Raw genomic sequence first — 12,790 nt, 5'->3', positions numbered from 1 at the left:
CCTAATTGCCCCTTGAGAAGGTGGTGGTGAGTCACCATTCCTAAGAGCAGTTAAGAGGCAACCCCATTGTTGTGGGTCTAGAGTTACTCCTTGTGGTAGCGAGTTCCACACTCTCACCACTCTTTGGGTAGAAGTGTTCCTCATGAATTCCCCATTGGATTCATTTGATTATCTTCGATTTGTGGACCTCTGGCTTTGGACTCCCTCACAGGTGGAAATATCTTCTCTGCATCCAACAGTTCACCCCTCAGCCTATTCCAGAGAAAAGAGCCCCAGTTAAGTTAAGTTAATTGCCACATTAATCTAACCATCTAAGTGATTGAAACCAGACTGGCTGTCCCCTTACTGGATTAAGTCAACTACCTCATGAGTGGCTGACCATTAATAATTCCTTCAATCAACTAGTTCCCAGTTTAAATGGGTCTGCTCACTCCAAACTAATCTTGGTTTGAAAACGAAGCTAGCCAGCTCCTGTACTGGTTTGCAAATTAGCAAACCAATGATATTCATGCCAGTTACTCACGTCAATCAATTCATTAAACTAAGCGACCTAACACCATGTCGCTAGGTTACCAAGTTAATTCAGTTACCTAATCTCCAGAGCATGGAGTTGATATACCAGGCTGACTAAGTTGGCTAACAAGTCAAGACCATTCTACTTAGCTGCCCTATAAGAATGGTAGCATAGTGGTTATGTTACTGGGCCAGTAATCCAGAGGCCTGGATTAATGATCCAGAGAGAAGAGTTTAAATCCCACCAGGGCAGCTGGGGAATTCAAATTCATGTCAATTAAATAAACCTGAATTTAAAGAGCTAGTATCAGTAATGGTGACCATGAAACTATCGGATTGTCGTAAAAACCTCTCTGTAAATCTTCTATCCTTTCCCAGTCTGGCCTATATGTGACACCAAGCCCAAAACAATGTGGTTGACTCTTAACTACCTTCTGAAACGATGGCTCACCACCACTCTCTCAAGGGCAATCAGGGACGGGCAATAAATGCTGGCGATGCCCACATCCCAGGAAGAAATAAATTAAAAAATATAAGAACTAGGAGCAGAATTAGCTAATTTGGCCCTTGGCTCCGCCATTCAATAAGATCACGGCTGATCTTCGACCTCAGCTCCACTTTCCCGTCCGATTCTCATAGCGCTTGGTCTCCAAAAATCTATCGTAGAATCATAGAATGGTTGCAGCACAGAAGGAGGCCATTCGGCTCGAGCCGGTGCCGGCTCTCTGCAAGAGCACTTCAGCTAGTCCCACTCCCCCGCCCTTTCCCCGTAGCCCTGCAAATTTTTTTCCAACAGGTACTTATCCAATTTGCTTTTTGAAAGCCAGGATAGAGTCTGCCTCCACCACTCTCTCAGGCAGCGCATTCCAGATCCTAACCACTCGCCCTGAGAAAGGTTTTCCTCACATCGCCTTTGATTCTTCATCCAATCCATCTTAAAGCTGTATCCTCTGGTTCTCTAACCCTTCCGGCAATGGGAACAGTTTCTTTCCATCGACTCTGTCCAGACCCCCACCTCATGATCTTGAACACCGATCGATCTCAGTCTGGAACATACCCAATGACTGAGTAGCCGCAGCTCTCTGGGGGGGGGAGGCGGTAGAGAATTCTACGTGCACGCGTGTATATATTTAAGGAAAGCAGGTAGGTGGAGATGACAAACCTTTGCTGGTTCCATCAGGACCTCTAAGAATGGTGCACTCTTCAATCGAGCCAAAGGATTCAAATAGCCTTCTGACGTCATCCTCTGTCTGTTGCTTCCCCAGCATACCCACAAAGAGCTTTCTGTCTTCTGAAACAAAGAAAGGGCATCTTAATCCTGTAAGGAGTCAAATGGTCACTGCATATTTCAAAATACCGTGGGCGCACTCTTTATTACTGTTCCCACATTACAACAGTGACTACACTCCAAAAGTACATTCATTAGCTGTAAAGCGCTTTGTGACGTCTGGTGGTCGTGAAAGGCGCTATATAAATGCAAGTCTTCCTTTATTTTTTAAAGCTATCCCCTGTAAGAAAGAAAGGTGGGGGGGGGGGGGAGGTGCGGAGGGGGTCATTGGTATGTATTTTGCGGCTCTCATGTGGCAAGTTACGAAGGAGAATCAGTAAAGTGGATGAAGCACGGACAGTTTCCTGATTGTAATGTGTGTACCTGTGAGGATGCTCACAGGTTTGCAGAGCTGTTGCTCCACCGGTACGCTCGCGGCCTTCCGCGAGAGGTGGGCACCGGAGGGACTGCAGTGCATCATCACCCCCGGCAACCAAATTTTAATTTGAGCTGAGTTTCCTTTAAAGTTTTATTTGGAAATTTGTGGGTTCTAATGCCCTTGCCAAAAGCGGGCACTTGATTTAAAGTTATATATAAAACAGTTGTAGAGATGTTGCTTCCCTGTTTTTATGCGAGGTTGCAGCCCTTCTTCCATTATCTGAAGGGGCTGCTCCTCGATTTCGGGTTGCACTTCAGTCCCACACTCTTGATCTTTGGGCACCCTGTTCGGAGGGGCGCGGGCAGGTCGGAAGGCATCCTCGTAGGACAGCTCCTGGGCCAAGCCAAGAGGACTATCAACCGGTCCAGGCAGCGGGCGGTTGAGGGGGTCGTTCAGCCCGACTGCCTGCCTCTCTTCCCTGGGTACATCCCTGAAGATGGAGCACATGGTGTCCACCGGTACGCTCGCGGCCTTCCGCGAGAGGTGGGCGCCGGAGGGACTGGAGTGCATCATCACCCACGACAACCAAATTCTAATTTAATTTGATTTGACAAGGTTCCCTTTAATGTTTAATTGTTAATTTGTGGGTTTGGTGCCCTTAGAAAAAGGGGCACTTGCTTTAAAATTACTTTTAAAATCGTTGTAGAGCTGTTGCATTGTGAGTGGCTTAACCAGTCATGTGATGTTCACAGGACTCAATAAAACCCCAGCCACTTGGGTCTAGGTCATCCACGATGAGGCAGGTGGCTGTGAGCCTGGTGGATGAACTGGTAGTGTGTAGTGTGTAGTGTGTAGTGTGTAGTGTGTAGTGTGTAGTGTGTAGTGTGTAGTGTGATTGTTAAACCTTTGCGAATAAACCAACTAGTTCTCAATAGCAATGTGTTGCTATGCATTCTTAAGCGAAGAACCCCTGAAACAAATACATTACACAAATACTGATGAACACAATCATTGAGATCAAAAACATGGGAGGGGCAGCAATAACTATGTGAGTAAAGCTAACATATGCCTCTCTAACTTGTTATTTACGCGTCAGTGAGATTCAGATCTTCCACAGCAGTGTCTTCCAAAAGATTAACGCACTCTGCTTCTTGTCTGCACGTTCTCTGAATCTCCCGGCAGAATGTCTGACAGAAGTTAGCCCCGTGAAGTGTCACAGTTCACGCAAGAAGCCGTCTTGCAGATGAAGTGACAGGGTGCGACCTCATTACTGTGCGTCAGTGCAGCCTTTCGGTTTAATATCTTGTCGGATCGGGGGAGTGGGGGCGGGCGCCAGGAATCCTTCGAGTGCTCTGCGCACACCAGGTATGTAAAAGAAAAACCCTTGAAAAGATTCCTTTGTTGCGTTGATAGTTTTCACAAGCATTTTGCTGGTGTAAGATTGCTGGATGCCATGCTCGCTGCTGACTGAGAAAACAGGCTCCCTTATACGCTTGCAATCTGAGAATGTGCCTTGTGTTGGCTCCGCACCCATTAGCAGCAATAATGAATTGCTCACTGAGTCAGAGAATCTCGAGCAGTCACAGAGCCAACAACACCTTGCATTTACATAGTGCCTCTAGCATAGCAAAACATCCCAAGGTGCTTCACATAGAAACATAGAAATTAGGTGCAGGAGTAGGCCATTCGGCCCTTTGAGCCTGCACCACCATTCAATATGATCATGGCTGATCATGCAACTTCAGTACCCCATTCCTGCTTTCTCGCCATACCCCTTGATCCCTTTTGCCATAAGGGCCACGTCTAATTCTCTTTTGAATATATCTAACGAACTGGCCTCAACAACTTTCTGTGGTGGAGAATTCCACAGCTTCACAGTTCTCTGAGTGAAGAAGTTTCTCCTCATCTCGGTCCTAAATAGCTTACCCCTTATCCTTAGTTCTGGACTTCCCCAACATCGGGAACATTCTTAATTTATATGTTTCTATGAGATCCCCTCTCATTTTTCTAAATTCCAGTGAATATAAGCCCAGTCTTTCTTCATATGTCAGTCCTACCATCCTGGGAATCAGTCTGGTGAACCTTCACTGCACTCTCTCAATAGCAAGAATGTCCTTCCTCAGATTAGGAGAACAGAACTGTACACAATATTCAAAGTGAGGCCTCACCAAGGCCCTGTACAACTGCAGTAAGACCTCCCTGCTCCTATACTCAAATCCCCTAGCTATGAAGGCCAACATGCCATTTGCCTTCTTCGCCACCTGCTGTACCTGCATGCCAACTTTCAATGACTGATGTACCATGACACCCAGGTCTCATTGCACCTCCCCTTTTCCTAATCTGTCACCATTCAGATAATATAGTGTCTTCCTGTTTTTGCCACCAAAGTGGATAGCCTCACATTTATCTGCATTATACTGCATCTGCCATGCATCACAGGAGCATTACCAAAATAAATTTGACAGAGAGCCACTTAAGGAGATAGTAGGACATGTAGGGTTTAAGGAACATCTTAGAGGAGAAGGCAGAGAGATGGAGAGGCTTAGGGAGGAAATTCCAGAGCTCAGGGCCTAAGCAGCTGAAGGCACGGCCCTCAATGGTGGAGCGCTAAAAATTGGGGGTGCGCAAGAGGCCAGAATTGGAGGAGGTCAGAGATCGCGGAGGGTTGTCGGAGGTTACAGCTTTCGGGAGCGGTGAGGCCATGGAGGGATTTGAAAACAAGGATGAGAATTTTAATAGCGATGGGTTGCTGGACTGGGAGCCAATCCAATGTTGGTCAGCGAGCACAGGAGTGATAGATGAACAGGACTTGGTGCGAGTTAGGACACAGGCAGCCGAGTTTTGGATGAGCTCAAGTTAACAGAGTCTGCAATGGGGTCAACGATGAGTTCTTATTGAAAACAAGCTTGCACCGACCATTTCTTTGGCTGGCTTCCTTATGTTTCCTCATCTTGGCTAATTAAAAGCCAGGAGAGCAAAGATGGATACAATCTTATCAAAACAGGAAGGTTGCTAACAACCCTAGCCAGCAGCCCTTGGAACAAGTACACACCCAGGAAAGTTAACTTGGCCCCAGCATTCGAAGAGTTAATGATGTCAAGAAAAGGTTAAGAATTTACCTTCCACAGACATTTCAAGAATGTTTTTGAAGATTACCGCTAGTGATTTAATGTTTTATTGCTCCTTAAATCTAACTCCGTGCTGGAGAAGTTTGGGAGGGTGGGCAGATGAGTGGCAAATGCAGTTCAATGCAAAGAAATGTGAAGTCGCACATCTTGTGAAAAAGGGGGACTAAGAGGAAATATATTTTATGCAGTAAGGATTTCAACAGAGAGGAGGAACAGAGAGCTCCACAGGTGCATGTACATCAATCTTTAAATGTGGCGAAGCAGGCTTAAAAAAACGAGATCATGGATTTTATACATGTGGTATTGAATAGAAAAGTAAACAGAAGATAAATGTGTACAAGACATTGGCTGAAACCAGAAGTGAAAGGTTATAGTTATTAAGAAAGGCTCAAAAATCGAGGCTTCACCCCTGTAACAGACAAGGTTAATGGGGAATCTAATGGAGATATTCAAAATTAGAAAAGGTTCTGAGATAATAAATAATGAAAGTTTGTTTCCACAGCTTGTCAAAATGGTAAAGAGATACACAGAATCAGGATTACCATGGGTAGAATGGAACGGGACAATTAGAAGAATTATTTTGGCAAATAGGGTTATTTAGAACATGGAATGCTGTGCTAGATGTGGATCACCATCATCATAGACAGTCCCTTGGAGTGGAGGAAGATCTGCTTCCACTCTAAAAGTGAGTTCTCAGGGGACTAAGGAGTCCAATATGGGAATTACAGTCTCTGTCACAGGTGGGGCAGACAATGGTTGAAGGAAAGGGTGGGTGGGGAGTCTGGTTTGCCACACGCTCCTTCCGCTGTCTGCGCCTGGTTTCTGCTTGATCTCGGCGATGGGGCTCGAGTTGCTCAGCACCCTCCCGGATGCTCTTCTTAACCGATAAGGGAATAAGGGATTATGGGGAGTGGGCAGGGTAGTGGACCTGAGGCCATGATTGGATCAGCCATGATCGTATTGAATGACGGAGCAGGCTCGAGGGGCCCTATGGCCGACTCCTGCTCCTATTTCTTCTGTTCTTATGTTCTCTTCCTCCACTTCGGGAGGTCGTGAGTCAGGGATTCCCAGGTGTCGGTGGGGATGTTGCACTTTATCAAGGAGGCTTTGGGGGTGTCCTCGAAACGTTTCCTCTGCCCACCTGGGACTCGCTTGCCGCGTCGAAGCTCCGCATACAGCACTGGCTTTGGGAGTCTCGTGTTGGGCATGCGGACGATGTGGCCCGCCCAACGGAGCTGATCGAGCGTGGGTCGATGCTTCGACGCTGGGGATGTTGGCCTGATCGAGGACACTGACGGTGTGTCCATCCTCCCAGGGGATTTTCAGGATCTTGTGGAGTGGATAATGAGGGAGAGACTGTATCATTATTTAAATGGGAAGCAGATTAATACTTGAAAAGAAAAAGTACAAAAGAGTAACTGAAAGGGGGCAGGGAAATGGGATGAGAATCAATGGCTCAAACTGAAGAATTAGCACCTGTGCTGGCGCTATGGGCTGAATGGCCTCCATCTGTACTGTTATTTCCCTGACTCTACTGATGGGATGAAAGATTCTTGATGAATATGAAAAAAAAAGTTAAGAGTTTTTTCCCCCTTATTTGTAAAATAAAATAAACCTTGCAATTATAATGACCCTGAAAATCCACGGTGCTTGTAGCGATATCCAGATGTAACTCTGGTGACAGACCAGTAGATACCTGAGGAAACCGACTGGTGCACAGTCTTGGTGCCTTAATGTCCATGTAATAACGAGACGGGAACATCTTGTTAGTCTGCCTTAAAGTTTATGAGCCGGAACAAAATTGTTATGAAAATATGTAATATATATTTGAAGGATTAAGCGTGCGATGTAATGGTAATGGGAAACGCAGTTGAATGCAGATTACATATAATGATAAGGTCGGACAGATGATTAAACCGCTATTTCGATTGTTGACTCTTCCTGCAGTGACTGGGCTTGTTAAGTTCTAGATCCGATAGTTCATTTGACAGAATTTGAATATGTATGTCACTCATTTTTTTTTTCCAATGTGCAATATATTACCCATATTGAAATTTATCTGCCCGTTATGCCCATTTGCAATGTTTTATCTAGCTTATTTTGTATATCCTTAGCCGTCGCATCCATAATCTCATTTGCTTTTTTTTAAGTCCCCTGTATCCACATTTAAAGATTCAACTGGCAATTTAAAAATTTGCACGGGTTAGCCCAATTCGGATCCAAATGTTGGGAACTTGAACAGGCAGGACTGGTTCCCAATCAGTTGGACTTTGTTTTGTTCTGATTGCTAAATCTTTAATTGCCACAGCTCTTCAAAAAGCTCAGAAAGGTGAATGCAGCTAAGAGAGGCCACTTAGCCCATGTTCAGCCATAGAAAACTCTGGTGTGAAATCTTTGACACAGCTACTCAAGCACACTCACTACAAGATGGCTCCCAACAGAACTGTGATCATCTGACCTTGACACATTGTTATTACATCAGTTGTTGTTATCACATCAGCAGTCCACTAGGTGGAGCTCAATTAAATATTACAGTGGTTGTGCCTCCACAGTAGACAGTGTCATCACAAAAAAAGGTGATTTTGAGAGCAGTCCTGATGCTGCCTATTCACAGATTCACAGAATGGCTGCAGTTTGTAGCTGGCTTTCAGTTGGTTCAAGTCCAACTCAGTCCAACAGACCTTGGTGAACTGTAATCTTCTGAATTAAAGAAAGACTTGCATTTGTATAGCGCCTTTCACGACCACTGGACGTCTCAAAAGCGCTTTACAGCCAATGAAGTACTTTTGGAGCGTAGTCACTGTTGTAATGTGGCAAACGCGGCAGCCAATTTGTGCACAGCAAGCTCCTACAAACAGCAATGAGATAATGACCAGATAATCTGTTTTAGTTATGTTGATTGAGGGATAAATATTGGCCCCAGGACACCGGGGATAACTCCCCTGCTCTTCTTCTAAATAGTGCTGTGGGATCTTTTACGTCCACCTGAGAGAGTAGACGGTTTAACGTCTCATCCGAAAGACGGCACCTCCGACAGTGCAGCACTCCCTCAGCACTGAAGAGTGGCAGTCTGGATTTACGTGCTCAAGTCCCTGGAGTGGGATTTGTATCCACCACCTTCTAACTCAGAGACGAGTGTGCTGCCCATTGAGCCTCAGCTGACAGATAGTTATTACATAATCCTAATGATGTTAAAGGGAGATAGCTAATCATTAGGATTTTCCTCAGTTCCTCCTAGTTTCCATGCCTTATGCCTTAAAATGCCAGGCCAGAAGCTTGCAGACAACTTAAATTAAGTGTACAATTCCTTCTGTGACATTGTGAGAGGGCGCAATGGGTAACAATCTCGATTTAAAATCCCAACCCAGAATCAGTCTGATGTGCCGCGGAAGAAATCCTGCAGAAGGTTTCAGTTCTCGGGCAGCCTTGCTTTCAAATTTTAAAACACAAAGCAAAATAATATATTTTTTTATTCATTCACAGGATGTGGGCAGCATTTATTGCCCATCCCTTGAGAATTTGGTAGTGAGCCGCCTTCTTGAACCGCTGCAGTCCGGAATATTTCTTTGTAGCGGTTTGTTACAACTGAGTGGCTTGCTAGTCCAGAGGGCAATTAAGAGTCAACCACATTGCTGTGGGTCTGGAGTCAGAAATAGGCCAGACCGGGTAAGGATAGCAGATTTTCTTCCTTAAAGGACATTAGTGAACCAGATGGGTTTTTATGACAATCTGGCAGTTCACCATTACGGACACTTGCATTTTAGTCCAGATTCATTTAATTAACTGAATTTGAATTGAACTCATGTCTCTAGATCATTGGTCCAGGCTTCTGGATTACTTGCCCAGTAAAGCAACCACTAGGTTACCGTACCGCTTATGGGATGATCTGAGAGATATGCGGCAAACCACTGCCATTGTGATATTTAGGATTACATGGTGTAATGTACGCACCTGTGGGCCTGCTCACAGGTTTGTAGAGCTAGTTGTAGAGCTGTTGAGTTGTGAGTGGCTGAGCCAGTCACATGATGTTCACAAGACCCCATAAAACCCCAGGCAGTTGAGTTCAGGGGATCCACGATGAGGCAGGTGGTTGTGAGCCTGGTGGATGAACTGGTAATGTGTAGCGTGATTTTAAACTTTTTGCTAATAAACCAACTAGTTCTTAATAGCAATGTGTTGCTAGACCATGTATCACCAAAGATGTCTCCGCAAGATCCTACAAATCCCGTGGGAGGACAGGCACACCAATATCGGTGTCCTCGTCCAGGCTAACATCCCCAGCATTGAAGCACTGACCACACGCGATCAACTCCGCTGGGCAGGCCACATCGTCCGCATGCCAGACACGAGACTTCCAAAGCAAGTGCTCCACTCGGAACTCCTTCACGGCAAACGAGCCAAAGGGGCAGCAGAAATGCTACAAGGACACCCTCAAAGCCTCCCTGATAAAGTGTGACATCCCCACTGACACCTGGGAATCCCTGGCCCAAGACTGCCCTAAGTGGAGGAAGTGCATCAGAGAGAGCGCTGAACACCTCGCATCTCAATGCCGAGAGCATGCAGAAATCAAGTGCAGTCAGCGGAAAGAGCGTGCGGCAAACCAATCCCACCCACCCCTTCCCTCAACGACTGTCTGTCCCACCTGTGACAGAGTCTGTGGCTCTCGTATTGGACTGTTCAGCCACCAAAGAACTCACTTCAGGAGTGGAAGCAAGTCTTCCTCAATTCCGAGGGCCTGCCTATGATGATGTTGCTATGAATTCTTAAGCAAAGAACCCATGAAGCAAATACATTATGTTATGTATCTGTAAAGCATGCACTCCCATGTTCCACCACCAAGGAGCTCATCCCCTGAAGTCCCAAAGGATCTCAGCATCCCTTGGGAGCACTGTATATAAGCCGGCCCCTAAGGCCTGTTCCTCACTCTGGAGTGTCCTATTAAAGACTGAGGTCACTGTTACTTTAACCTCCCTGTGTGCAGCCTCATCTGTGTTAGGAACACAATACATTACACGTGGCAATTCAGGAGAAGACATTCCTTCACCCTATCCGTGCTTGAATCGCACCATCCGTGGCCAGGCCCTTTGCCCGAGTCCAACATTTATTTTGTTCCAGTCCAAATTCCATTAATAGCCTGGCTGCTGCCTGAAAGTGTAGCCACCTCCTGTCTCAATCCTGTCCGCTGGCCAGCCTCGCCCTTGAGCTATTGTCAAGGTCACTGGCAGCCCTTGACGGTGGTCTGCATTCTAATTGGTGGCAATTATTCATCGCACCTTGATATGGGCTTAATCCGCAAGGAAACAAAGCAAAAAAAAACACCTGAGAACTCATACGCAGTGAAGTGACGCAGTATGAAAGAATGTTGGTCACGAACCAGATACGGTCTCGCGCGCATATAAATTATATGCACTTTTGCAGTTTTTATTAAAAAATCCCTTACATCTTTATCATATGTTTTGCAGGTACGGAAGGGGCCACATAATGTCATGTGATGCACCAAAGTAAATTGGGCTACTCTGACTCTGCCAGGAAACATGTGCCAATTAGTGCCGCTTGAGTCGTTGCAATATTGCAGAAGTACTATCCTCATCCAACCAGATAATGGCCTGCTTGTGACATGCACAGTTCATGCGGACCAAGAGGCCATTGCTGGATGTTCATTCTGCCTGAAATTGGAGCCTACTTTCTCATTCAAAGCGCCTGAATGTATTAAGTGGACGGATGGAGGCGGGGTGGGGTGGAGTGGGGGGAACACAGTGTGAACCACAGTCTGTAACAGAGCCCCCTTGTAATTGAGTATGCCTTGGGGACACCAGTGTCATTAAAAATGAATGGGCATCTGATTTATTTTGTGGTGTGCCCCCTCTGCGCAGAGGTGTCTTGTCTGTTCTGTTACCATGGTAATGGCTAGACCTCAACGCCATCATTACACGGGAAGTCAAGTCCCAACGATGACATTCATTTCCATCGAGCGGCTTTCATGTTTCCCAGCTGCCAAGGAAACAAACGTGGGTCTTCCCAATTTGATTCATCAGCCGACTATAGAAATGATTCACTCTGCTTCATTTATTCAGTCTGCAAGGCTCTGGTCAGGTTGTTTGCTCAATACTAAGCATGGAGCACTAGCTATGTTTTGGCCAAACCTAGCCAAAGACCGCCCTAAGTGGAGGAAGTGCATCCAGGAGGGCGCTGAGCACCTTGAGTCTCGTCGCTGAGAGCATGCAGAAATCAAGTGTAGGCAGCGGAAGGAGCGTGCGGCAAACCAGACTCCCCACCCTTTCACTCAACGACTATCTGTCCCACCTGTGACAGGGACTGTGGCTCTCGTATTGGACTGTTCAGCCACCTAAGGACTCATTTTAAGAGTGGAAGCAAGTCTTCCTCGATTCCGAGGGACTGCCCATGAATGAATGACTAACTATATAAATAAATTCAATAAGGCTTGTATTTATACAGCGCCTTTCACAACCACCGGACGTCCCAAAGTGCTTTACAGTCAATGAAGTACTGTTTTGATGTAGTCACTGTTGTAATGCGGGAAACCCGGCAGCCAATTTGCGCACAGCAAGCTCCCACAGATAGCGATGAGATATTGACTAGATCATCTTTTTTTTTTGTTTTGTCGATTGAGGGATAAATATTGGCCAGGACACTGGGGGATAACTCCCTTGCTCTTACTTTGAATAGCACCATGGGATCTTTTATGTCCACCTGAGAGAGCAGAAGGGGCCTCGGTATAACGTCTCATCCGAAAGATGCCACCTCCGACGGTGCAGCGCTCCCTCAGCACTGCACTGGAGTGTCAGCCTTGATTTTTTGGCTCGAATCCTTGGAGTGAGACTTGAACCCACAACCTTCTGGTCACAGAGGAGAGGGTGCTACCCACTGAGCCATGGCTGACACCTAAAATGTGCAGATAATTACAACAAAAACAAGCTAGCCCTTGTGCTATAAACAGCCCTTGTGCTATCAAGATAAATGGAGGATACTGCGGATGGGTACTTAGTGGTTCTGTTACCTTTCATGACTGACAAAAGTACAGCAGTTATCCAGCCGCTACTCCACCAATGTCACCACTACTTTAGTCACCAGTCTGGGTATAAGTATATTGGGTTGACATCACAAGGTGCAACACAATCGCATCAACACATTTTTATGAAATTTCTTTTCCAACCACCTCAACCAAGGTGCTAACCTCAGGTTACTGAAATAGGGGCATTTCACCGGCACACACTGATGTGGTTGTTGCCAATGTCGCACAACAACATCTTATATTCAAATAGCGCCTTCAACGTGATAAAACGTCCCAAGGCGCTTCACAGGAGCGATTATCAAACAGAATCTGACAATGAGCCGCATAAGGAGACATTAGGGCAGGTGACCAAAAGCTTGGTCAAAGAGGTAGGTTCTAAGGAGCGTCTTAAAGGAGGAGAGACAGGCGGAGAGGTTTAAGGAGGGAATTCCAGAGCTTAGGGCCCGGGCAGCTGAAGGCACGGCCACCAA

The 12,790-nt window shown here is 46.1% G+C and overlaps 1 protein-coding gene across 50 annotated transcripts in view; it reads right to left on the bottom strand.

The window, feature by feature from the left end:
• Window positions 1-12,790, bottom strand: part of LOC139233716 (CUGBP Elav-like family member 4) — an 831,346-nt gene that overhangs the window by 49,312 nt on the left and 769,244 nt on the right. For 25 of the 50 annotated variants that reach the window (XM_070864155.1, XM_070864176.1, XM_070864151.1 and 22 more), the window contains one exon: window positions 1,676-1,801. In XM_070864155.1, the coding sequence (XP_070720256.1) occupies window positions 1,676-1,801 (126 nt within the window). Of the gene's footprint in view, window positions 1-1,675; window positions 1,805-12,790 lie in introns of all 50 variants that reach the window. The other 25 variants (XM_070864153.1, XM_070864149.1, XM_070864172.1 and 22 more) reach the window with 1 other exon arrangement.

The sequence above is a fragment of the Pristiophorus japonicus genome, chromosome 21 (genome assembly GCF_044704955.1).
Source record: "Pristiophorus japonicus isolate sPriJap1 chromosome 21, sPriJap1.hap1, whole genome shotgun sequence".
Taxonomy (NCBI): Eukaryota; Metazoa; Chordata; class Chondrichthyes; family Pristiophoridae; genus Pristiophorus; species Pristiophorus japonicus.
This window is presented reverse-complemented; position numbering and strand designations above follow the sequence as displayed.